This window comes from Neolamprologus brichardi, chromosome 12, assembly GCF_056152115.1.
Source record: "Neolamprologus brichardi isolate AB-2024 chromosome 12, ASM5615211v1, whole genome shotgun sequence".
NCBI classification, from domain to species: Eukaryota; Metazoa; Chordata; class Actinopteri; order Cichliformes; family Cichlidae; genus Neolamprologus; species Neolamprologus brichardi.
Window position 1 is genome coordinate 10,048,537 of NC_142115.1, and position 26,674 is coordinate 10,075,210.

Sequence of the window (26,674 nt, forward strand, 5' to 3'; positions counted from 1 at the left end):
CAAATACTCTGGTTTAGCACAAATATTATAACATAGCAGAAATACAATTATATAGCAGAAATGCTATATTTAGAAAATAAAATATAATATAGTAGAAATACTATGATTTAGCAGAAATACTGTAATCAGCACATATACTGTAACATGACAGAAATTCCTCCACTTAGTAGTAATACTATAACATAACACAAATGTTATGATTTGGCACAAAAACCATGATTTGGCAAAAATACTATGATTTAGCAGAAATACTATGATTGAGCAGAAGTACTAAGATGTAGTAAAAGTACTTTGATTTAACAGAAATACAATTATGGAGGAGTAATACTTTAAAATGGGAGAAATATTGATACACACACACACACATACACAGAGCCTAAAGGGAACAGTATTTGTGCCATGGAGTGTTAACAAAAATGTGAGGTCCATATTAGAAAAGCTGGTAAAATGATAAAAGTTTGCAGAATTGTGATAAATGATGAATATGAATTACTGGTCTGTGATAGTGTATTAATTTGTAGGGAAAAAAACATGTTGACCAAGGTGGAATCGAACCCACGACCTTTGGCTTACATACCCGTGTCATTACCAACTGCGCCACTGGGAAAGAGAGCGGGCGCCTGGAAAACAGGCTGATGAGCAGTCAGAATTAGATCGCGGTAAGAGGCGAAAAACGCCGGTTTTTTGAGTTACAAAACGTCATGTAACTCAAAAACTAGGTGGACTAGAAGCATAATTCTTGTACTGGGTGAATCAGCGGACTTTGGTGTACTTTGACTGCGATTTTCATTGCTCTTTGTACAACCGTCGCTGAGATATGACGAGAGAAGAAACGGCACACCTCAGATATGATTGGCTGGCTGGGAAGCCGTGCAGGCTCTGATTTGTAAATTTGAATGTCTCAGTCGTCACAGAGGATTGGCTGCCTGGGGACCTGGCAGTAATATATAGAAATAGTATGATTAAGCCTAAATACTACATTTAGTAGAAATACTATGTTTTAGCACAAATACTATAAAAATCAGAAATACTATAATTTAGCAGAAATACTATAAAAAGCAGAAATACTATAATTTAGCAGAAATACTATAATTTAGCAGAAATACTATAATTTAGCAGAAATACTATATTAAGCAGAAATATATCCACACTGCATTTTCCTTCGAAAATGCAGTGTGGATGCTGTAAAGTTGAAGTTGTCTGCCGAAAACAGCTGAAAATAGCTGACAAAGCTGAAGTCAGTATTTGAAAAGTAGTTGAACTTTTAATAATTTTGCAGAAGCATAACAACTAAACAGAAATGCAATAACTTAGCAGAAATAGTACAACATATCAGAATTATTTTAATTCAGTAGAAATGTTAATATTTAGCACAAACAAAACAACTTGGAATAAATGGTACAACAGTATAACTTAATAGACAGTAGTATAATAGTATAATTTATTAGAAATGTAACATAGTAGCAGAAATACTATAATTTAGCAGAAAATTCATAATAATAAAATATTGTAGCTTAGCAGATAAATAACAGTACAAATAGCAAAAATATTATAATCTAGTTAAAAATGTGATTACTTATAAGACTTATGACATTTATAACACAAACACTGAATAAAAGCTAAACAAGCTGAAGTTACCTCAACTACCTGTTGCTGAACTGTGAAAAATTGGCAGAACATCATGAAATTGATCCACCTTATTCAATGCAATTGGGATATGGCTCTCTCATGAGACGACTGGAACCATGATGCCAATGTGTTTTGAAAGTATTCTGACGCCCACGTCAGAATACTAGCATAAAATGTTTTCACAGTACAAATCCCACCACACACACTAGTCGTGTAAAACATTTCACGTCTAATGATATCTGAGGAGAGAGCAATTAGAAGCATCAAGGAGAACAAAATATTTGACACCATTATCCCTCTGACGACTGCTGGCAGTGCACATGTCAGCTTGCTAAGTATTATCAAAACAAACCCCTGGTTAAAGCTTGGGCTAAGGATCTCACTGAGTTAAGTTACACAGTTCACTTGGAGATCAGATAGCTCATCTGATAGAGTGGGCACAATAATGGTGTCAAATATTTTGTTCTCCTTGTTCTCCAGTATTCTGACATACATCTCAAAATAGAGCATTCTCTGTACAATTTCACCCCTCACATAACAAGAGAAGATGTGATCCTTGCGTTGTTGAGCTGATGCCATTCCTGGTCAGCTGTCTGTTCTCCTTTTGCTGTCTCAATCTTATGTACCATGTCCTCTGTGACCAGTAAGCTTTCAAGGTTGAAGAGTTCCTCCTCACTGTAGACATGCACACTCTGTGTGGGATCCAGCCTGTACTAACTGAGTGGCAGTGGCAGGTAAAGAGGAGGATCTTGGTAAATGTTTACAGATTTTGTGGGTAATCTGGGCTCCTGGTTAGAGAACACGCTCACCAGTGCTGTCTTAAGACTGGTCTTCTTGTCACTGAAGGCCATGGTTGCGGTAAGAGGTCAATTTGTTACATCAATGTCTTTACATGATTCTCCAGTGTTTAGCAAGGAGATGTAAAGTGGGTCACCAGCCAAGTTCTTGTACAGCGTACTCCTTTAAAGGACCATAATAATGTGAGGATAAAACAAGGCACTGTGAAAGTCATCTGTGCAATAACAATAACAATAATAATAATAATAACTTGACATTGTACCTGCATCATTATTCAAAAATGTCTTTGAATGAACGTTCATTGATCCATGGAACTGGCCCTGGTTCCAAACCCTGAAAAAAAAATATCAATAACAAATATAAAAGAAAAAAAAATACTTATACATATTACTTATAACAGGTTATAAAAGAACATTAAAGGGTCAGTCCTGAATATGAATGTCAGCACTTACTGCTGTTTGGATTTGTGCCACTGTTGCTCTGTCTCGGTGCAGGTGTGAAGATACAACCTGCAGCTTCAGTTCTGAAAAATGTACTGTTTGAAAGGGCAAAACAACTGTGTGCTTACACACTGCATTGCCAGCTACACACCAGCACCGATCAGAAAAAAGGACAACAGGGTCCCGAAGCTCTGTCTGCACTAAACCATATAGAAAGCCAGTCTTACACATACTGACAAAGGCTAGACACTTTTTCAGGGGCAGAGCCACCCACCAGGTAGCAACAGGGTTAGATGATGGGGCTCAAGATGGAGCAGGAGTTACAGTCATTTATAATTCTGTGAACAAGCATTATTTACCAGGGCTCACAGAATATGATCACTCTCCTTTCTTAGTGTCCTACAGAGTACAGTACCTAAAAGGATACCTTTATCACAGTAACATTCTAATATAAGTATAAATAATTTTAATAAATAGCATTTGAGTACAAATAACTGATATTAAAATTACCTGTGTATTAAAAGTTATTTCTGGGAATAAATTTAAGTGTCAAAATTAAACCTTTTTCTTATGTGCCATTTTGTTAAGAAAAAAAGCACATTGCTGCAGGTTTAATTAAAACAATATGGTGAGCTTTAGGCTTCAGGAAAAAAATGGTATTGGTTGTGAGACAAACAGTGGTAATAAGGGGACTTGTCATAATCGCTGAGTGCTCTACTGTTCTTTCTTACCCTGAGAGGCTTGATGTCTCTCCCTAAACAGGAACAGGTGAGAACTGAACACCCAGCCCATGCCTAACTTACAGTGTGATGCAAAAGTTTGGGCAACATTGTTAATAGTCATTATTTTCCTGTATAAATGATTGATTGTTACGATAAAAAATGTCAGTTAAATATATCATATAGGAGACACCCAGTGATATTTGAGAAGTGAAATGAACAGAAAGTGTGCGATAATTGCTTAAACAAAATCAGGCAGGTGCATAAATTTTGGCACTGTTGTCATTTTATTGATTCCAAAAACTTTAGAACTAATTGTTGGAACTCAAATTGGCTCGGTAAGCTCAGTGACCCCTGACCTACATACACAGGTGAATCCAATAATGAGAAAGAGTATTTAAGGGGGTCAACTGTAAGTTTCCCTCCTCTTTTCATTTTCTCTGGAGAGTAGCAACATAGCGGCTCAAAACAACTCTCAAATGACCTGAAGACAAAGATTGTTCACCATCATGATTTAGGGGAAGGACACAGAAAGCTGTCTCAGAGATTTAAGCTGTCTGTTTCCACAGTTAGGAACATACTGAGAAAATGGAAGACCACAGGCTCAGTTCAAGTTAAGGCTGGAAGTGGCAGACCAAGAAAAATCTCGGATACACAGAAGCGACGAATGGTGAGAACATTCAGAGTCGATCCACAGACCAGCACCAAAGACCTACAATATCATCTTGCAGCAGATGGAGTCACTGTGCATCGTTCAATCATTCGGTGCACTTTACACGAGGAGATGCTGTATGTGAGAGTGATGCAGAGGAAGCCTTTTCTCCGCCCACAGCACAAACAGAGCTGCTTGAGGTTTGCTAAAGCACATTTGGACAAACCAGCTTCATTCTGGAATAAGGTGCTGTGGACTGATGAAACTAAAATTGAGTTATTTGGGCATAACAAGGGGCGTAATGCATCGAGGAAAAAGAACACGGCATTCCAAGAAAAACACCTGCTGCCTACAATAAAATATGGTGGTGGTTCCATCATGCTGTGGGGCTGTGTGGCCAGTGCAGGGATTGGGAATCTTGTCAAAGTTGAGGGACACATGGATTCCACTCAGTATCAGCAGATTCTGGAGACCAATGTCCAGGAATCAGTGACAAAGCTGAAGCTGTGCCGGGGCTGGATCTTTCAACAAGACAACGACCCGAAACACTGCTCAAAACCCACTAAGGCTTTCATGCAGAGGAACAAGTACAATGTTCTCAAATGGCCATCTCAGTAACCAGACCTGAATATTATTGAAAATCTGTGGTGTGAGTTAAAGAGAGCTGTCCATGCTTGGAAGCCATCAAACCTGAATGAACTAGCGATGTTTTGTAAAGAGGAATGGTCCAAAATACCTTCAACCACAATCCAGACTCTCATTGGAACCTACAGGAAGTGTTTAGAGGCTGTAATTTCTGCAAAAGGCGAATCTACTAAATATTAATTTCATGTCTTTTTTTGTGGTGCCCAAATTTATGCACCTGCCTGATTTTGTCTAAAAAAATATTGCACACTTTCTGTAAACCCAATACACTTCATTTCACTTCTCAAATATCACTGTGTGTGTCTCCTATATGATATATTTAACTGACATTTTTCATTGTAACAACCAACAATTTATACAGGAAAATAATGACTATTAACAAGGTTGCCCAAACTTTTGTATCCCACTGTAACTCTCAGCCTGGCCATTTCACTTTTCCTGCTGTGCTGGCCTGCCCTGATGATGACAACACTGGTCACCCAGTCATTGTTTGACACTGGTTAAAAAGGGAAGTTATCAATGCACAACTTACAAACATTCCAAAAAGCAAAGCAAAAAACCTTTAGTATTTTGTCAAATGCCATACTTATTTTTATCGTTTTTAACCAAATCTAGCTCTACTCAGAGTAGAGGAGAAATTCTCCATGTTTCACCATTGGATTCAGCAAAGATGACTCTACTAAGCATTACTTATTAATATAGATAAATGAAACATTTGCTTTATTTATGAAAGCTGATTCATCAGTGTTAAAACTACAATAAAAGGTGTTACAATCAAGAATTGCTGACATTTCAAATACTCATTAGTCTAAGCTGAGAAACCCCGTGTGACTTGGCCTCAAAAGCACACAGTCCAGTACTTAACCACATAATAATGATTAAAAGTAAGTAATAGTTTTTGTCGTCTAAATATGAAAGCTTGCCTGTTTAATATGCATCTTTGAAACTATTTTTCCCCAAATGTTGTATACTTGTCACAAATATTCCTCTCTGTAGCTCTGACATATCACAGGTCACCTGATGCCTTCAGTTTCTCTCTTGCCTTTCAGTAATCACCTACTTAGAATTCACAAAAGACCAACAATTACACCATCGACAGAAATGTCACAAAAGTCACAAAAAGGTTCTGGTGCAGAGTTCTACTTCTACTTCAGCTTCTTGGAGGCAGGAAGTGTGACAAAAGTGAAGCTTTACAGACAGAGTAGGGCAAAGTAACTGGGACAAATTTAATCTCTAAATGACTATTTACCTGTTCTTGAGAGGGCTCGAACATCATAGTTACTCGATGTTTACACTCTTACAGTCAGTCTTGATCAATTCAGCAAAAACATCTGAAAAACAAAATGTTGCACAATTTTTAAAAATAAAACAAGTAGAATTTTAAGCAAATTCTAACATGTCTGATTCTATACTGTTCAATATTATTTCATTTTCATTGTGACATCACTAGTTACATCTGATATTTCCGAGAAAACACTAAAACAATCAGCTGTTTGTGAGCTGGACACTATGATTGTGATAAAACATTTAAACTTTGTAGCTCATACAGTTATACCTCTGCTTTACGGTCTTGTGGCTTTAAGTTTATTAGGCTCTTATTGCATAAGCATCAGAGAAATAATTGGATAGTAGTCATCTGAATGTTACAGTTACTGAGGCAAAATGTGTGGAATTAGGAGAAATGTGATGATTTTATGGATAATTAAAGTCAGTCATATATCCACAAACACAACAAGCTGAAAGTCAGTGATGCTGCTCGGTTTGCAGTCCTGAATATCACGGCACAAGCAGGATTCACTGCACTGTTAATGTTAGCTCTGTTATATTGCTGCCTCTGTTCGGTGGTGTCGAGCCAAACGGACTTTAACGTGTGTTTGAACGAGCTGACGGTTCACTCGTTAAGCTGAAAGAAAGATGCTTTAATCACAGCAGTCACACATGTGTCCACTGTACCATCTGGGAACTCTTCTTGTTCAGCACTCGTAATAACTCAAACACTAAATCCTCCTTTTCTTGTGCTGTTGTGTAGCAGTGTATACACCTGAGACTGTCACCTGTCTGTCTGTCCTGCACTCTCTCTCTTTTTCTTTCTCTCTGATTGTGGAATAAAAGTATGAACATGTGTTTATAAGTTACACTTGTGTTTGAATCCTGCAGCTTATCACACATTTGATTTCCATGTGTGACGACTGCAAGTGTCCAGAGTGAGGACAGACTGAGGGACCCACTGCTGCACATCATCTGTGAGGCTTTGCAGCCCTGATGATCCACCAGGACAAACTCAGCAGTGTGTGAGGAAGAGGAGGAGGAAGAGCCAGCAGCAGCTGACAGATGGAGAGAATAGACAGACTGTTCCCTGTTTCTGAAGGACTGCTAGGAAAGTTTAACATAACTAACTGTCTGTCCTGAATCAGTCTTATTAGGTAATGTTCAAATAATGTTATCATCCAGTGTTTTCAGTGTGGGAGAAAGTACTCAGGGCCTTCAAGTTACACACTATGAAAGGCAGCAACAAGTTTAATGTTCAGAAACCTAAAGTATGTATCAGCAGCAGAATGGAGCTAAAAATAAATGTTTGTTTCAGTTCTATGAAGCTTTGAGTATTTTGGATCAGTAGCACTGCTGTGTTTGTTGCATCATATTGCTGTAATTGTTTATATGCTTTATATATTCTGAGGTAAGTTGATCTATAGTGTTACATCATATTCATAATAATCTGACAGTACATATAATATTGGCCATATTATATTTACATTACCACAGTGAGATGACTTTAGTCTCATGAACAACATTAGCTAATTGTTATTTACTAGCTAATCTTAAATGACTGTTCAGTACAGAAATGAAGCCCAACAATCGTGTTTTACAGTCCTGTGGTCTCAGCCTCAGATACTCAACTAATCAAAGTGATCTCATGACAAAAATTAAAAACCAAAAAAAACATTTTTCCTCCTTCACTTATGTCACACAAAGCTGTATGAAACGTTTCTCACAGTTAGTATCATGGTTGCTAGGTAACCTGAACAGCGCAAGGAAGGCAAGACCGTCCCATTTCACAAGCCTCTCACTTCCGCACTTCTGGTATTTATAGTACTCATCGTACGTAGTACATGTAGTGCGCGTACTTCAAGCGTGCGGTCTCTTAATTGGGAAACAACCTAAATGTACACACAGAGGGAAACATGGAAATAGCACACAGGAGAGAGACACAGATGACACTAATCAGAGGAGACCAGGAGGAAGCAAAAGAGATTACACTCAAGCACGGGGCACGAGACTCTCAAAAGTAAAACAGGAAACATGAACATAGAACCAAGAACACTAGACACAATACAAGGAATGCACAGAGAACACGTAAACACTGCAAATAACAACAAGTAACCAGAAAAAGAATTAAAACAAAAAATATTAATAATCACAAAACATAGACACTGAGTGATCAAACTCTGGACAATGACAGTGAGCTCTTTAGTCTGCTCTGTTTTCAGGCAAAATGTAAGCGATTTACTGAAAACATGTTATATCACCTACAGCTTCTCTTACAAATGTAACTGCACTGCAAATAGCGTCAGTGCAGCATACATGTCAGTATTGCTTTTTCCCTGCTCAGCAGATGGCTAACTACAAACTCATACAAATCTTCATCCCGAGTCTCTGCTGTGTCTCTTTACTATAGAATTGGATTTTTGCCAAAAAGAAACCGTGATATTATTGCGGGGTTTTTTTGCATGCTTGCAGAAACTCCTAGCATGTAAACTCCCACTGTCATTGCCCCCATGGGTAAGCTGGCCAGAGCAGAAGGCCCAACCTGCTCCCTCGTCCGGTGCATTCTGGGAGTTGTAGTTATACTTGGTAAAGTTTGGTAAATTTTCTTTACATCAATGTTGTTCATGATTGAAAGTCATACTAACTTTGACATATTTCTTCATATATTTGTTGAATTAAATGGTTATATGAATTGAACAGTCTGTCTGTAGATAATTCTGACAGATTTTAAGGAGGCTGTAAGCTCACCAAGCCAAAACCCCAACCATGCTATAGCTTTTACATCATTACATTTCTCAGTTTCATAACTGTGGTGGTGCAACTACATAATACATTATTTTAAACATACCCTAAACAACAGCTTTACAATGAACACAACTGTAAAGATTTCTGACCTCAAGTGTTTTACCCTACAGCAATCTATCATGATTAGGCACTTATATTTAACATAGCTAATACATTTACCTTTTCCTTTCATGTGTTGACCAAGTCTGGCTTACCTTTTTGAAGTAAAACCTTGAAGCTTGAACCTTTGTTAGGATGCTCAGTCACCGTGTGCAGCCTTGAAACCTGCGCCTTCGGGCGAAATCTGGAGGGAATTAGCACTCCTGCGTCCATGAACGTATTTGAACCGCATTGATTTCCCGCACTCTGTCCCGGGGACTAGCAGTAACGTGGATCTGTCGGGCGTGCTTCCCCTTGACACCAGGAAAAGAGATCGCCACTTTCAAAATAAAAGCTCATCTAAAAAATACATGCAGGGCTTTAGCAGTCGAACTACATAACTACATTAACTACATAAAAAATAAAAAAGACCAGTAATTTTATACGTTTTAAATTGTAAGTTTGAGACTTATAAAATAGTACTGATAATTTCATAATTCAAATTAGACAAGAATCGGGTCTGATCACCAACAAAAACCGCCCTAAAGTAAAGGGACAAAATCAACACAAGGCAGTACAATTGGGAAAAACAACAATCATAGTTAGCCAATCAGGCAGGTAACAACAGATTGCATCACAATTTGTAACATAAAAGACCAGCGGTCCCTTTCCCGGTCTTTCTGAAGAAACTTTCGGTCAGAGTCACAGCTCTTCTACTTTGTGCTCTTGTGATTCATAAAACGTCATAAAACGTAAGTATTGATATTGGAGCCGTTTTTTTTAGTGCCTTTATACTATGTACAACACATTATAATGTAGTGAAAGATAAAAGATCTAGCCATTTAAGTTCCTGTAAATATAAAGACTGTCAAAGTACCCCTAAAATTGGGTCTGACTTTTCTATCGGCCTACGAATGTTTTATATATGTGTATCTTCATTTTTCTCTCGAAGAAAAAAAATCACTTTTGATAAATTCACATTTAGTATTGATAGCAATGTATTTGTAGGTGTCATAGTTTGATGAACTTATTGTTTCAGGGATATTTAATTGAAAAAACTATCTGAATGTATTCATGAAAATGGCATCTATTTTTTTATGAAATATTAAGATCTTACAGAATCAGACAAATCTTCCAGATCTATAACAGTTTTATAAACTTTAAGACGTTACGTTTGGGCTGTTAGTAGGAAAAAATTGCTTAAGGCTGGCACTCTGCCCTGGCAACCGCCTCCCAACTTTGCAAGCCAATTACTTTCCCAGTCTATACAGCAGCTGAGTAACCAATAGGAGTATAGCTAAGTATTTATCGTATTCATAGCCCTGTATTGTCATGAAATTGTACTGTGCCGGAAGACAATATACATAGCAGACAGGAGGAATAGTTGACAGGAACATATATAAAAGAGAAATCTATTCAGCCCTAATGTTTCCACTGCCTGGTGCAAAGGGTGGTGGTCATCTCCCACAGAGCTATTTTCTGGTCAAAAAATTGCCATTTTCTGCCCAGTTAAGGAGGGCGGGACTCACCTAAAAGCAGGGACAGTAATTCTATAATTTTATCGTCTCAAATGATTAAAAAGGGGAGCCAATACGAACTAAAGCCACAGAGACCAAGCAGGTGCACTATGTTTTTGTTTGTGTGTGTGCGCACCTGCCCTGTGTGTGTTGGGGGAGGGGGAAGGGCAGGCAGGCAATCTTTAAGATGTAATGTTGCTGTTTTTCACTTCAGGAGCATGAATCCTTTTTCAGATAATCTTCCTATGATGATTCATTGTTTTCTATTGTCCACTGTAACCTTTTTTCAAGTATTATTTTAATTAATAATTATTTTAATTATTATCTGAAAAAAATTAAGTGGGGAAAAGAAAATTGTGATTTTTTTTTTTCTGCGTTCCATCCAGAGTGAATTGGATAGACTTACATGTGCTGTAATATTTGTATGTATTTTATGAAGGCTCATAAGCATTAAATTAATTTTCAGACCAACATTTTGTAAAGATAATTTGTGTTTTTACAGAAATATTGAAATGTTTTCAGGTATGTAAATATCAAGCAGGAACCTCAGAAACACACTTAGGGTTGAGGAAGTTCATGATGTGTTTGTTTTATATCAAAATGTGAATAGACGACATGAAAGCAACAGATGTTACTGTATTCTATCAGAACTGGATCCAGCAGAAATGTATGAACCTGTTAATGTGTTTGTTTTGCTTTTTTTTTTTTTCAGAATGGCCTTAAAGAAATTGACAGATAACCGGCCTGAGACGCCGTACTTCCGGCCCCCACCCATTCACATCAGGGTGTTAAAATCCTGCGACCAGCTAAAGGTGATTCAATTCAATTTTATTTATATAGCATCAAATCACAACAACAGTCGCTTTAAGGCGCTTTATATTGTACAGTAGATCGTACAATAATAAATACAGAGAAAAACCCAACAATCATATGATGTAGACTTTCACATGTATGAACGTGGCTATGGAGTAAGATCATAGAAATACATTTCTTTATTTATGTATTTATCAGGTGATCAGCTGGGATATGCAGGATGGAGGGGTCAAACCACTGTCAACAAAAAAAAATAAAGTGGCAGCCATCACTGATGGTGAAACAGTGGTAAAAATCACTTTATTTGAAGAATTCTCCTCCAAAGTAAAAGAAGACATGTCCTACATGATGAGGGGACATGAGCTGAGGGGCCAAGATCCCCCTTATCTCATTAACATTACAGCAAGGACCCAGTTCTTTAAAGCTCCTGCCCTTGCTGTGTCAGAGGCCCTCATCATAAAGGCGGAGGAGCTTCTTAATCCACCTTCCCCAGCAACACCACTAAAGATGAGCCCAACATCTGGAGGGTTCATGACAGTGGAAGGGGAGGTTGTGGAGGTAAATATTTGTGGTTCCATCAGAATTGATATTGCTTTAGGTTTTCTAAGAAACCATTACTTTTTTGTCTTTAAAAGTAAAAATAATAATTTTATTGTTCTTGTCAAACAAACACAAAATTGTGAGAACAAGATCAACCACTATTATTTTGTAAATGGTTGTAGATTTATCATTAACAACAATAATAAAATAATAGATGTAGTAAGTCAAGAAAGAAGCACCTATATGTACACACACAGATTTATGCAATCACTATAACTGACATTATATTTTAATTGAATTTTCAGTGTTCGGCAGTGAGGACAGTTTGCTCAGGCAAACAACTGGTGCCAATAAGAACGCTCCAGCTAAAGCAGGTAATGGTGCAACTAAAGTGAAATATTGAAAATGGTGAAAATAGGCATATTTGAGATTTCTATTAGTTAATGAATAAATGTTTCATTCTGTCATTTTTGTGATTTCAGGATGGGCATACCATGACTGTCTCCTTGTGGAGGGAGGCGTCAGTTGTCGATGTTCATGTGGGAGATCAGCTAAAGATCTCCCATGTGAAAGTGCACCGCTCTGCCTATGGAGTACAGCTCCAGACGACTTCCCATACAAAGATTGAGGTATGAAGAAGCCATATGTTTGTACCAACATGTAATAGTAATGTCATTTGCCAAAATGTTTAGAATTATAGGTGGTCCAAAAGATTGACTCTGTTCATCTGGACGTAGCATTTTCAAGTGGGAGAAATGTTTCATCACTCATCCAAGTGACTTCTTCAGTCTCAGCGGACTGCAGGTTTCTGTGGTCTTTGATCAGTGCGCATGACAATTTGTATATTATTGACCAATGAACTGACCTCCCAGCCTATTGTTTCTTCAGTGGGCTAGTTTCAGTCATTATGCAATGTACTGTTTAAAAGATTGGGTAAAAGAGACTGAAGAAGTCACCTGGATGAGTGACGAAACATTTCTCCCACTTGAAAATGCTACGTCCAGATGAACAGAATCAACCTTTTGGGATTTACTTACATGGATCATTGAGCATGCATCAAGACGTGATTACCATATTAAATATATGCTTTTTGTGTATCGACAGACAAAGGAAGATGAAAGGACTGAAGTATCTATAGTTGGTGTGGCCACTGCAGAGCAGTGCAGTGCACTGCAGTCCACCCAGCTGCAGGTTCTCCTTCAAACTGGAGAAACCCTCTTCATTGAAGAGAAAATGTGGAAGCCCTACGAGGAGGAGTTTGAGAAGGACACGATCACTGTTACTGTAAAAATCAAAGGAAAACAAATAGTAGACATAAAAAAACCAGAATAAATAAATAAATAAATATATATATCTATATCTATATATATAGATATATATAGATATAGATATGTGTATATATATATATAGATCTATATATATAAATATAGTTCATTTGTTTTGTTTGTATTTTTTAAAATGTTCAAGTTGCTATGTTCATTCATTTAAACAATATTTAAAAGTTATAGTTTCAATTGCATTCTTATGCTAAGTGTTTTGTAATCTGATAAAATCTAATAAATAGCTGAATATGCATAAAGCAGTCTCATGTTTATTAAATGAAACAGAAGACATGGTTTATAAAACACTCTCTAATGTACAGTTACATTGCATGCTCTGTACAGAGATTAACAGACGTTTTAAGCACTTAAAACCTTTGATAAAGAACACTCCTCCTGTAGGCCAACAACTGCCTATCTGTATGTTCAACATCATATAATACTGTTTTTATGTGTGTGTTTTTTAGAAGGCTGAAAGATTATATACATTTTTCTTAAACAGTTTGAAAACATTAATAACAGTCATTTTCAGTTTCCCTAAGTGTTGTGGTGTATTAGCTTCTGTGCTGGCTGAAGCCTATCAGGGCAAGTCCATTTAGCTCAGAATTTATATGATTACTACCAATGTTTATTAGAATAAAAGAAATAAATGTGAGAAGAACATGTGAGTAGTTGCTGTTAAAAAGCCTCATGGCAATGGGGATAAAGACCCTCCTGAACCTCTGAGTCCTGCAGTGCAGTGAGATGACCCTCTCACTGCAGTTCATCTTGTCCTGTGAGGATGCTTAGGTGGCTGTATTTATTGTTCTCCATTTTAGATTACAACTTCTTCCTCATCTGCTCTGCACAATGTCTGACTGACTCGACATCTTTGCAGACTGTCCTGCATTGTTTTGTTTTTTTAGGTCTGGTGAACTCTTTACCACCTCCTTGGTGTTGGTGTTCAGGAGAAGACTGTTGTCATTGCTTCAGTCAGTTAAATAAATCTATATTAATACATCACATTTTAACACAATGACCTTATATTGATTTATGACTTTTAATCATTAATTCAAATTTAAATAATCATGTTTGAAATATTTAATCAACTTTAAAAAATTAATTTCTGCTAGTTTTTTTCTGTGGCAAAAAATACTGTAAAATTATTATTAAATTTACATTTACATTACATTTTTTTTTTTACGTTCTCAAGGTCCATTTTGTGTAATTTCCCACTACCAGTGAACGCCTCTTTTTTCTTACGTCTCTGGCTCACTTCTGAACCTCCGCCCACTTTCCCCCGGATCGCTGCCCCGGTAAGCTGCTTCTCTTCTCTTCTCTGAAATGTTTATTATCTGTTTGAGTGATTCACCGAGTTGTTGTTAGTGACTTAAAAAGCCAGTCAAAGTATAAGTCATATTAAAGCAATACAATGTCTGCTTTTTTAGTGAGAAGTTGTAAATTTTCTATTTTAAAGGAGTTTTCGAGAAGCTAGCCCTGACAACCCAATGCTAACGCCTAGCGCTTTTATAGACCCAGTTTGAAATGACAATGGTTCATTTGACTGTATGCTACACTTTATTGTGTTGTTTCATCAGCTTCATTCGGCGTGTTAGTATTTCTGAGTCTGTTACGGAAGGTGCAGTTAGTTCTAACAAGTCAGTCGGTTAAAACCGCCTCATTATTTAGGCTGTAAGGGTATGTAACGTGCCGCCATTTTAGAACCATGGCGGTACATTACATAATTGAAGCGGCAGGTTCTGCAACTTTGAAGGAGCCATTTTACCGCCTCTGACCCAACAGCGGGAGAAAAAAACAGCCCATGAATTTGGATTTTCCTCCTGAGTACCCGGCCTTCGCGTTCTACGTGGGCCGGGTCCTCGGAAGGTCGGGTAGGCCGGAAGTAAACGGCTGGGGAAATTGGACGGTCTAGCCTTCTGATTAGCATCACCGCTGTCTCGGTGGAGTTTAATAAACTCGGCGTCTGCTCCTTCCTATCTAGGCGTAAATTCTCAACCATCTCATAATTATTTTTAATCAGTTTTCTGTTTGACGTTTAGTCAGCTGTGTGAAAACCAAGGAGGAACCCCCCGGGGGATTAATACAGTTTTATGTTATCTAATCACTTTAATCTCAGCCAAACCGATTTACTCACGAAAAAATAAAACACTGAAAAAAGCCAAACAATATTTTTTTTAGGTTGTCTAAGTGACTTATATATTACGTTTAACCCAGGTATCGAAAGTCCGCGGTGATCTGAAAATGATGTGCCGGAGTTGTGCCGTTCTCGGCGGCTTCAGTGACCCTCGAGCTCCCGGCTTGCTATCGAGCTGGTGGGTAACAGACGTCTCCAAAAACGTTGAAGCACTTTTGCAAATATGCAATATCTTGATAAACCGAGCAGATATTTGATGTTTACACAGGTACTTTCCCGCCTGAAAATATGTTAAAAGTTTATTTTGTGACTCAGAAAGATTAGTAAGAGTAACTTTAAAACTTAGTAGCGGCCGCCATTGTTGGAAACTGAAGTTTGGCTGGGCCGCATAGTCGTGTCCAAATTCATGGGCTGCATCCTCCTGAGGCCGCATTTGTAGACCGATTACGTCACAGCGACGTGCCGAAGGCTGTCCAAATTCGTAGGCTCCTCCGAATGCAGCCGACAAATGCGTCGTCCTATTCCCCGAATTTGAAGGATGGGTCGGGTGTGTCCTTCCTGGCCCACCGTATCCCAGAATTCATAGCGCGGCCCAGCCAAACTCCAGTTTCCAATAATGGCGGCCGCTACTAAGTTTTAAAGTTACTCTTACTAATCTTTCTGAGTCACAAAATAAACTTTTAACATATTTTCAGGCGGGAAAGTAGCTGTGTAAACATCAAATATCTGCTCGGTTTATCAAGATATCGCATATTTGCAAAAGTGCTTCGACGTTTTCGGAGCATCTGCTACCCACCAGCTCGATAGCAAGCCGGGAGCTCGAGGGTCACTGAAGCCACCGAGAACGGCACAACTCCCGGCACATCATTTTGAGATCTCCATGGAGTTTTGCTACTCAGGTTAAACGTAATATATAAGTCACTTTTTAGACAACCTAAAAATGTTATTGTTTGGCTTTTTTCAGTGTTTTATTTGTTCGTGAGTAAATCGGTTTGGCTGAGATTAAAGTTATTAGATTAGATAAAATAACATTTTATTAATCCCCCGGGTGGGTTCCTCCGGGATTTTCACACACACAGAAAACTGATTAAACAGAAGTTTGAGACGGTCGAGAGTTTACGCTAGTGTCCTGTTATATTTTAGATAGCAAGGAGCAGACGGCCGAGTTTATTAAACTCAGAGACAGCGGTGACGCTAATCAGAAGGCTAGACTGTCCAATTTCCCCAGCCGTTTACTTCCGGCCCACGTAGACCGCGAAGGCCGGGTCCTCAGGAGGATGCAGCCCATGAATTTGGACACGTCTGTGTTGGGGGTTAATTAATGGAAGGGGGGGAGAGAGAGAGAGAGGATAAAATACATATTAAATACAAGAATAATAACATCTCTTAATGAGAAGGAGACTTTTCACATTTTTAAAAACTGTTTAACAAAAGCTTGTTTGTTCAGGCCCGCATTTAAATACAACCTAAATCTGCAGCTCTGTTTAACTTTTCACTTTATGAAAAATTAATGAAATAAAAAAGGCCACCTTTAAATAAATAAAATTCAGCAGTGGGCCATTAATATTACTAATAAGGTGTATAGATATTTATTTTAAAACATCAGCATATTAAATGATACTGTGTGCACTTGATAATATTTTCAGGAAGTAGAATTTGAATGCAGGCCACCTCAAATGTTAAAGCCTCCAAATATATCATACAAGTTAACTGAATCTTAACTGATGCTGATTTAAGTTGTCTGATTCTGTACTTTTTCCTCTTTGTCTTTTGTTACACAGAGTGAAATACATCGTGAGTTTTGCCTTTGCTGGTAAGTAAACAGTCATTGTAACTGAAGCAATATAAACCCAGCATTGTGTAACATGTTTAGCAATTAGCATACAATAGTTTGGCTTTTTGTGACATCCATTGACTGACAGGCAAAAACACATAGTCAGGATTTATAATCTGTAGCAGCAAAGCCCCCACACAGGACCTATGTCTCTCCCTGAAAATGTCCCTGAAGTTTAATACACCATTTATGTCTGATTTTAATTTTGATGGCTTCTCAAATCATACATGTTTTAGGTGAGTCAGTATAAGTGGTAACTTAAACACCACAGCTATTGATTTATATTGTGTCTCATATTCTGCTCAAGTATTACATTAAAGTCAGAACATGAGTGAATGGAAGTGGTAGCTTAAACACTTGAGCAATAATTTAAAAAAATAAGTTAACCAAAGTTCTGAGTCGATAATCTTTGCTATATTAAAGCCAGTGTGTAATTTATGTAGACTATCATTTTTGTATCCAATATTTTTAATATGAAATGAAATTTAAAGTTATGGTTTTTCAAATTTTATTAAAACTGACTTGTGATAGAAAATGTTGGAGCCACAAAGCTTCTTTGTAGGAAATATTTGGTATATCCTGCATTGTGCCAATAAATATTGGTGCCTTTTCTTTGCACTTCTGTAGTAGTGAATGCTTTTATTACACATGTTATAGCCATGTGAGACCCTGCAACTAATGTTTTTCATGTTTAGAGTGCAGTAAGGTAAAGGCTTTAGGAAATCGAGGATCTTAATGGTTAATTTTTGTCACAGTAAGCTGGATTGAGTGTAAAGAGGGTCAAAAGTCTGAATCATTACACAGTGATCTGATTATTGTTTCGTTTCTCTAGACTGGTGATCTGATCGTCTTAGTCTGGTAAGTAAAGGTTGTATTTGAAATACAGTGCTGGGAAAAGTCTTTCTTCCTTGCAGGTTTATTTTGTTTATGCTTTTGTCACATGTTTCATATCATCTAACAAGGAGAACCTGGATGAATACCAAAAAGCATTTTTAAAGTCATGATTTTTAAAGTCATGATTTTATGTATGAAGCAGAGAAAAACAAACCAGAACAACCTAAGATAATCTAATGAGCAACAAGTACCATCATGCATTTACAGTAATTAATAATGACTGGTTTACATCACTGAGGGGATTTTGGTCCACTCTACTTTCAGAATCGTCTTAATTAAGGTCCAATATAGGGTTTTCAAGTCATACCAACTATCTCAATTCCATTCAAGTACAGACTCTAATTAGTCTACACCAAGAGTTTTGTTTCATTCGATCGTGGCTCAAGAGTTGGGAGTTCGCCTTGTAATTGGAAGGTTGCCGGTTCGAGCCCCGGCTCGTACAGTCTCGGTCGTTGTGTTCTTGGGCAAGACACTTCACCCGTTGCCTACTGGTGGTGGTCAGAGGGCCCGGTGGCACCAGCGTCCGGCAGCCTTGCCTCTGTCAGTGCACCTCAGGGTGGCTATGGCTACAATGTAGCTGCCATCACCAGTGTGAATGGGTGGATGACTGGATGTGTAAAGCGCTTTGGGGTCCTTAGGGACTAGTAAAGCGATATATAAATACAGGCCATTTACCATTCAGAGTTGGACTTGCTCGTGTGCTTTAGATCAATTTCCTGCTGTGAATCCCAAGTGTGATTAAACTTAAGCTCAGGACCTGATGGCTTGATGTAGGTCCTGAAGGAGTAAAATAACAGCACCATGTTTGACTTTATTGCTGGTGTTTGTTTCTTTATTGTTGTTGTTTTTTTGGTAATGTTTTGTCTCACTATAGAAGATTCAGTTTAGTGCAGTGAGTCAGCACAGCTCTTGGTTATGATCAAGATATTTTTTGGCAAATGTGAGAAAGGAGTTGTTCTTTTTGGCCAGTCATTGATTTTGCCTGTTCACCTACAACATCTGGGAGGATTTTTGTTTTCTGGGGTCTCCAAATCTGTATAATCTGTAGCAGCAAAGCCCCCACAGGTTTTTGTAAATCTTTCCAGAATTATAACTCTCTCTGAGTTTGTTTCACATTAGAGCGGCTCACGACTAGCAGTTTAAATAAATAAATTAAATATTCACATAGGGCAGGGGTCACAAATTTCAGTCTTTAAGGGCTGGCGTCCTGAAGCTTTTCCATCTGTCTCTGTTACAACACTGGTGATGGCAGCTACATTGTAGCCACAGCCACCCTGAAGTGCACTGACTGACTGGCACCGGACACTGGCGCCACCAGGCCCTCTGACCACCACCAGTAGGCAACGGGTGAAGTGTCTTGCCCAAGGACACAGCCACCGAGACTGTCCGGGACTCGAACCGGCAACCTTCCGATAAGTCTTTAAAGCAGGTTTAAAGAAACTGTCTGCTCTAACCTCAGTGTGTGGTTTTTGTTGGACCACACAATATTTAGTAAGTTATTGTAGCAGCACATCTTGGTTTAAGTTTCCAGACTCTGTTTGTTTTTGTTTTAATAGAATTTCAATGCAGGCCACCTCAAATGTTAAAGCCTACAAACATTACATACAAGGCATCATTTGTGATTGTTGTATGCTTTTAAATAGCAAATCACTGGTTATGATTTCTACTCTGTTATGTAATAGAACCTAAATTTTAGAACATTACACGACTAAGAAACTTGTGTGGCTTATTGCAAATGGATAAAATCTCATATTACCTTTATGAGGAGAGTGATTAAGGTGTAGAAAAAAAAAAAGAGTTGTTGTTGTTTGTATTCCAACTGTGGTAAACAAAGAAATTTCCTGAATCTTTTTGACTACAGAGAGTGATGCATTATTGACTCTGATGCTGATTTGAGTTGTCTCATTCTGTATTTTTGTCTTTTGTTATAGAGTGAACAGATCTTTGGTTTTGCCTTTGCTGGTAAGTAGACAGTGATGGTGATGTTTAGTAATTTACTTACAGTTTGGCTATTTGTGTCATCTTGCCATTTGCTCTGGGCAAAAACACATAGTCGGCATTTATAATCTGTAGCAGCAAACCCCCCACAGAGGACCTCTGACTGCCCCTGAAAATGTCCCTGAAGTTTAATAGCCCATTTATGTCTGATTTTCATTTATGATGACTTATCAAGTCCAAATGTAGCTAAATGTCAGAGTTGTCTTTATACAATTGTTCGATTTCTCATTATGTTTGTGGATTTAAGTATCAAACAAAACTATGAAAGTGCTTTAGGTGAGTATAGGTGGTAACTTAAACACTTAAGAGCACCACAGCTATCAATTTTTATTGTCTCTCATATTCCACTTATGAATTAGCATGAAGTCACAACACTAGAAGTATTTTGCCTGAGTGACTAGAAGTGATACTTTGACACTTAAGCAATAATAAAAAGTAAGAAAATCAAAAGTGTGAATAGGTATATTAAAGCCAGTATTTTAGAATCAAATATAAATGTTCCCAAAAAGGGACATACTGCAAAATACATAAATATTCCTGCCAATAGGTACAATGGAAGGACTTTTTAGTATAATATTTTAAGAAATTTTAATTTCAATGACAAAACGATGTGCCACTGACATTGCTGTAACATGTCAGTATTTACTTGTATTTTGGATTTACATATTCAGACCAGACTAACTAAAACCTGGGGAGGTTTTCTGTTACTTCTGATTTAAACAATTATTTTGCATCCAATGTCTTTAATCTGAAATGAGATTAAAATTTGTGGTTCTTCACATTTTATTAGAAACATTTGGTATATCCTGCATTTGTGCCAACAAATATTTGTGCCTATTTTTTGCACTTTTGTAGTAATGAATGCTTTTGTTACACGTGATAGCCACATGAGACCTAAAAATTAAGAGTACAGTTAAGTTTATAAAGGCTTAAAGAAACTGAGGATTTTACTAGTTATTTTATGACAAAGTAAATTTAATTGTGTGTGAAGAGGCTCAACAGTCTGAGTGATTAAACAGTGATCTGATATATTGTTTCCTTTCTCTAGACTACTGATCTGATCGTCTCAACGCTGGTAAGTAAAGGTTTTGTCTGAGGTACAGTCCTGGGAAAAGTATTTTTTCCTTGCAGATTCATTTTGTTTATGCTTTCTTTTTTTGTCACGTTTCAAAATCATCTAACAAGGATAACCTGATACACCTAAACCTGCCTATGTATACCTAAATACAAAAAGCAGTTTTAAAGGGATGATTTCATGTATAAAGTGGAGAAAAACACTAAGTTGCTGTAGCAGCACATCTTGGTTTCAGTTTATAGACTTAGTTTATTGTTTAAATAGAACGCAAGTATCCTTATAACAGCTCCACCACCATTTGTTAAACATTGTCATTCAGTTCAGTCCAATACTTTACTGTAGAAATCTTAATTGTGTAAAGCTCTATGTACTGTATTTTTCAGATTACAAGGCATGTAAATAAATTAGTCTGTTTTTAAGCATAAGGTACATTAAGGTAAACAAAACAGTCAGATAATTTGATCTTCATTTAACTCATAGTAACTCTCAACATTTTTAATTTGTAGCCCAGAAAATACAGAACAATACACTCACTTTTTCAGTTAATTCCTCTTCCACAAATCCATCAAATTCTTGATGGGCTGATCAGTTTGAAATCTGCTTCGTAAGCATGTCTCTTAACAGTTGCCACGTCCTTGTACACACACCATACTATTATGTTAAAGCACCATACGAATTACTCCAAGAGGCTCCTGGCTATGGTAGCCATAATGCTCCAACAGTACAGCAAGCGGTGCAGCTTTGTAGCTTACCAAACTCTTACTAAATATTTGACAGAATTTTGAGCACCGTGTACCACATAAATCCAGTTCGAGGTCAGTAAGCACAACCAGAATCAATACATAATGCACACTGTTTATTTTATTTACCTATTTTAGAAAATGACAGGATTTTAAGTGCGCCTTATAGTCTGAAGAATATGGTAAAGCCAAGCTTATTGGAAATACCACTAATTCCAGTCCTTTTGTGTCTTACAGGTGACCTGCTGCAGACAACCCTCTCCCTCTATCATTATAAGCAATTCTGTCTGTCCTATCACTCTCCCGACTCTATCTAATTTGAAAGCCATTCTGTCTTGTATCCCTCTATCCCTACTGCTCTATCTAATTTGAAAGCCATTCTGTCTTGTATCCCTCTATCCCTACTGCTCTATCTAATTTTATCAGAACCCATTTTCAGAAATCCAAGTTTTCAGAAATTGTTATCAGAACTTTGTCGATCTGTATTCAGAATTCTGAGAGATCTCCACTCTCACTGCTCCTTCTTTCCTGTCCTCTCACATCCAGTCATTTTGTTAGAAATTACAAGTAGAAGGTTGAATATACAGTAGTAGAATTACAGTAGACTACTTACACAGCCCTACATTTGCAGTTTTAGTCTCAGCATTACACTTTGTAATAAACACTGATAGTTTGGCTTACAGGTGAAATTACCTGAATATACCTTTTTAAAGGTTTATTTGTAATAAGATAATCTTGTTATTCTGTAATATATCCAAAGTGCTATATTCACATAAATATTAGATTATTTCAAATACATTTGGCTAGTTGTTTCATTGACTATAACATTTGACTGCAGTAAGTGTGTACTATTATTATTTAAAGACAAAGCCATTTCTGTTACTGAGTGTAAGTGTTCAGCTGCAGTTATCATCGAGAAGCTGCCCTGAGGACCCAGACTTCCTGTTTCCTGACTGCTGCACAACATTCAGCTGAAGAATCCTCATTGCCTCTCATTTGATCACCACACCACCACAGCTGTTTATATTTGCTTTAAAATTTAGATATCTGAAAGATTTGCAGTACTTCTACTTAAAAGCTAAGAGTTTTATTATAGTATTTTGATTGTTGCTATTTTTTCTGCATATCCATATACAGATTAACCAGTCTGGTTAAAAGAAATATATGTAAGATTTTGAAAAAGCTAAAATAAAACTGAGCCAAGTGTTTTGAGAGACCTTTGAATATCTTTCATATTGAGTTTAGATTAAAGTCAACCTTGTACATCTATTACAGATTCACAAGAACATTTGAGTAACTGTACATTTATCAGATTCAATAGTAGAAGAGCTACAAGTTTTTCAGTGTTTCCAGGTTGAGTTCTGTTTATATTTGTGTATAAATACATATCAGCTCCAGTTTGTACTTAAGCAAAATGCCAAGAAAAGGTCAAAGATCACAGGCCCAGAAGCTTAGATGGCAAAAGGAGAAAGAACAGGTAAATGTTTCTCAGAGTGGTGAGCAGGTAAAGGTGTCTGTTACAAGTATTCCCAGTCCAGAAGTGCAGCGCAGTGTTCAGACATCCGCAGTGTCCTATGCAGACGTGGTAAAGAGAGGTGCACAGTCAGTGTCTGTACCAAATGCTAAAGTACAGCAGGTAATCCAGACAGAACCCCAGGTAACTGTGCAAACGCAGCATGATGGAGAAGCTCCAGGACCATCTCATGTACAGGTTACAAACAGTGAAACTCGTTCACGAGTGAGTAGCATCTGTGCATCCCGAAGCCAGGCTTCTGCTAAGTATGGAAAGTACCGGAATCAGCAATGCATGGCTAATAGTTTGGTTTTCCTGTCATTCTTACACGAGGATGAATTCATTACCAGAGCAGATCTTAACCGTGTGTTGGACAAAGGCCATGACGTGTATTCAGATGCCAGAAAGAGGTTTGTGAACAGTGTGTTTCTAGCCTGTGATGAGCTTCCCACAGTGGTCACCAGCCGCAGACGCGAGTATCAAGTGGACATGTCTCAGTTTGCTCGTTACGGCACATTTGATGGTACCGATCATCTTCCGAGCCTTGAACAGGGACTACAGTGTTTGGCTTCAGACATTCGCTATGCTTTGCTAGTCATGGGAGGAACAGTCATCGCAGTTTGCAGGCTGACTTCAGGTGAATACGCATACTTTGACCCTCACCCACGTAAGTCTACAGGAATGCCATTGTCACTAAGTGTAAGTGGTGGAACTGCAGTTCTGTTAAAGTTCACACGTCTTAACGACATGATTGACAGGATCAAATGCTTATACCGAATGTTTAGCATCGCCCCAACCTGCACTTATGAGCTACAGCCTGTTGAGTTCCACAGTGAAAACGCCGTTGACCAAAAAGATGCTAATCAAAACACCGAATACAGACAACCAGCTACAAGTGTTCCAGTACCAACTTTAGATCAACCTGTTTTTGAGGTAAACTCCCAAACATCTCCTGAGCAGACACGTAAAACTACGAGTTTAACCACTGAAGTGACGTCATCCAGAGTGGATCATTCGAATGAGACAGCTGCTCCCGAAAAAGGCCATTGTGCTTCTGATTATTTACATAAAGAAACCTCTGCATCTTCTGTGACAGAAACTCAGGTAGCATCAGATTCTGTTCCTCAGAATGATTCAAACACTGCCTCCTGTTCAACTAAGACAGCAGAAGAACTCTCACATAAACTGCTGAAATATAATAAACAGCAAAGGAAAAAAATGAGGAGAAGACTATTGTCCCAAGAAAAACTACCACAAAGGAAGGAAAATCAGAAAAAGAAAGAAAGGCAAATGTACACTTTGGATGAAAGCTTTAAAGCAAAGAAAAAAAATTCCAGTATAAAGTCTAATGATCCTGATCACAGACAGAAGAAAAGAGTGTACAAAAGTGACCTGTATAAACTAAATGCTACATATAGAGAGAAACAGACAGAATATTTCAGACAGCTCTATAGACAAAGAGATAAAATCAGAGAGAGAAAAAGAGAATGTGTCATAAGGACATATAAAGACAACCCTATAGTCAGAGAAAAACAGAAGGAACGTATAAGAAGTGCATATAAAGATTCTCCCATATTCAGAGAAAAACAGAAGGAACGTATGAGAAGAACATATGAAGATTCTCCCATATTCAGAGAAAAACAGAAGGAACGTATAAGAAGTGCATATAAAGATTCTCCCATATTCAGAGAAAAACAGAAGGAACGTATAAGAAGTACATATAAAGATTCTCCCATATTCAGAGAAAAACAGAAGGAACGTATAAGAACAACCTACAGAACTTGTGCAGAATTCAGAAAGAAACATAAAGCTTACATGAAGTCATATGTATATAATCTTTATAAAGAAAGTGAAGAATTTAAACAGAAAAAAAGATCTTATATCACTAAACGTTATGGAGAAGAGAGACGATTTCAGCAACAACACAAGGACAATATGAGAGAACGAATGAGAGTAAAATATTGGAACAGTTTTTCTTTTAGACAGATGCATAATGTCAGCTGTGCAATGAACATAAAAAGAAAATATCGTCAGATGCATCGACCAGCTGAAAGTTTACCATGTCATCCAGATAACACTTTAATGAATGAGGCCATATCTCGTTTCAGATCAAACATTAAGTCAGCACCATCGTATGTTTGTACTGTTTGTCTAAAAGCTTCTTTTCCTAATCAGGTGAAAATCTGCAAAAGAGCAAATTACTCAAAACACCAAACTGTAGCTCACCAGTGTCTAACTGGTAAATTTGTTCATGTGTGTGATGAAGCATGTCATGATCAATGCAGCTTTCCTATTGAGAGAAAAAGGGAGTATATCTGTCACACGTGTCACAGTTCCCTCAAAAGTGGACGCATGCCAAGGCTTGCTGCTGTCAATGGTTTAGAACTGCAGGATATTCCAGCTGAACTGTGTGATCTCAACATTCTGGAGAGACATCTGATTGCCAAATGCATACCTTTTGCTAAGATTATTCCACTTCCAAAGGGCAGACAAAGACTCATACGTGGTAATGTGGTGTGTGTACCATCTGAAGTCCAACAAACAGTTGACTGTTTACCCAGACTCAGAAGCCAATCACAGATAATGAGGATCAAGTTGAAAAGACGACTGTGCTACAAAGGCCATCAGCTGTTCCAGACTGTCACCTGGTCTAAACTCATTGAAGCCCTTCGTAAACTGAAACAGATTCACCCACAGTACACAGATGTTGTTATCAGAGATGATGCATTGCTTTGTGATCCAACGTTACCTGATGATGACAGCAGTGATGAAGCTAGCATGGGAAGCGATGATTATGATGAAGCAGATTTAATGGAAATTGACAACTATGAAAAAGATGCCCTTTTGTGCGAAAGTGAGTCTGAAAGTGAACAAGATATTAATATGCAATCCTGTGATGAACAACCAGAGGAAATCAATCCAGAGGAACCAGAAAGTGATTTGAACAATGGAGGTTTTGCTCTAGAAAGTTGTCTGCAGCCTGTTGACATTTCAGAAGAGATTCTCTGTTTCACTGATAACACATATTGTGTGGCTCCTGCAGAAAGAAACAACCCTGTTAGCTTCTTCAGAACTCCTCATTTGGAAGCCATGGCATTTCCTGTGCAGTTTCCTACTGGTCAGAATACACTGGATGAAAAGAGACTTCTTAAACTCACACCAAGTGCTTACTTCAAGTCAAGGCTTTTCAACATTGATGCAAGATTTGCTAAAGACACAAATTACCTATTTTTCTCACAGTTTGTTACTGAAATACACTTGGCTA

General features: G+C 37.8%; 1 protein-coding gene and 1 long non-coding RNA gene across 2 annotated transcripts; both read left to right on the top strand.

Moving 5' to 3' along the window:
* Nucleotides 1-11,256: 11,256 nt before the first annotated feature.
* LOC148100157 (uncharacterized) lies at nucleotides 11,257-13,234 on the top strand. Its single transcript, XM_087848678.1, has 5 exons — nucleotides 11,257-11,361; nucleotides 11,561-11,920; nucleotides 12,208-12,276; nucleotides 12,385-12,531; nucleotides 13,007-13,234. The coding sequence occupies exons 1-5, from the start codon at nucleotides 11,263-11,265 to the stop codon at nucleotides 13,232-13,234; spliced, it is 903 nt and encodes a 300-aa protein (XP_087704804.1). The 5' UTR covers nucleotides 11,257-11,262.
* Nucleotides 13,235-14,438: 1,204 nt separating this feature from the next.
* LOC148100158 (uncharacterized) lies at nucleotides 14,439-22,690 on the top strand. Its single transcript, XR_015719803.1, has 6 exons — nucleotides 14,439-14,516; nucleotides 17,137-17,168; nucleotides 18,022-18,047; nucleotides 20,015-20,045; nucleotides 21,130-21,156; nucleotides 22,134-22,690. It is a non-coding gene; the product is annotated as an uncharacterized LOC148100158 (long non-coding RNA).
* Nucleotides 22,691-26,674: the final 3,984 nt, after the last annotated feature.

Coding starts and splice junctions, on each gene's coding strand:
- LOC148100157 (XM_087848678.1), top strand. CDS start 11,263: ATGGCCTTAAAGAAATTGACAGATAACCGGCCTGAGACGCCGTACTTC. Junction 11,362..11,560: donor AATCCTGCGACCAGCTAAAG/GTGATTCAATTC, acceptor TGTATTTATCAG/GTGATCAGCTGGGATATGCA. Junction 11,921..12,207: donor TGGAAGGGGAGGTTGTGGAG/GTAAATATTTGT, acceptor TTGAATTTTCAG/TGTTCGGCAGTGAGGACAGT.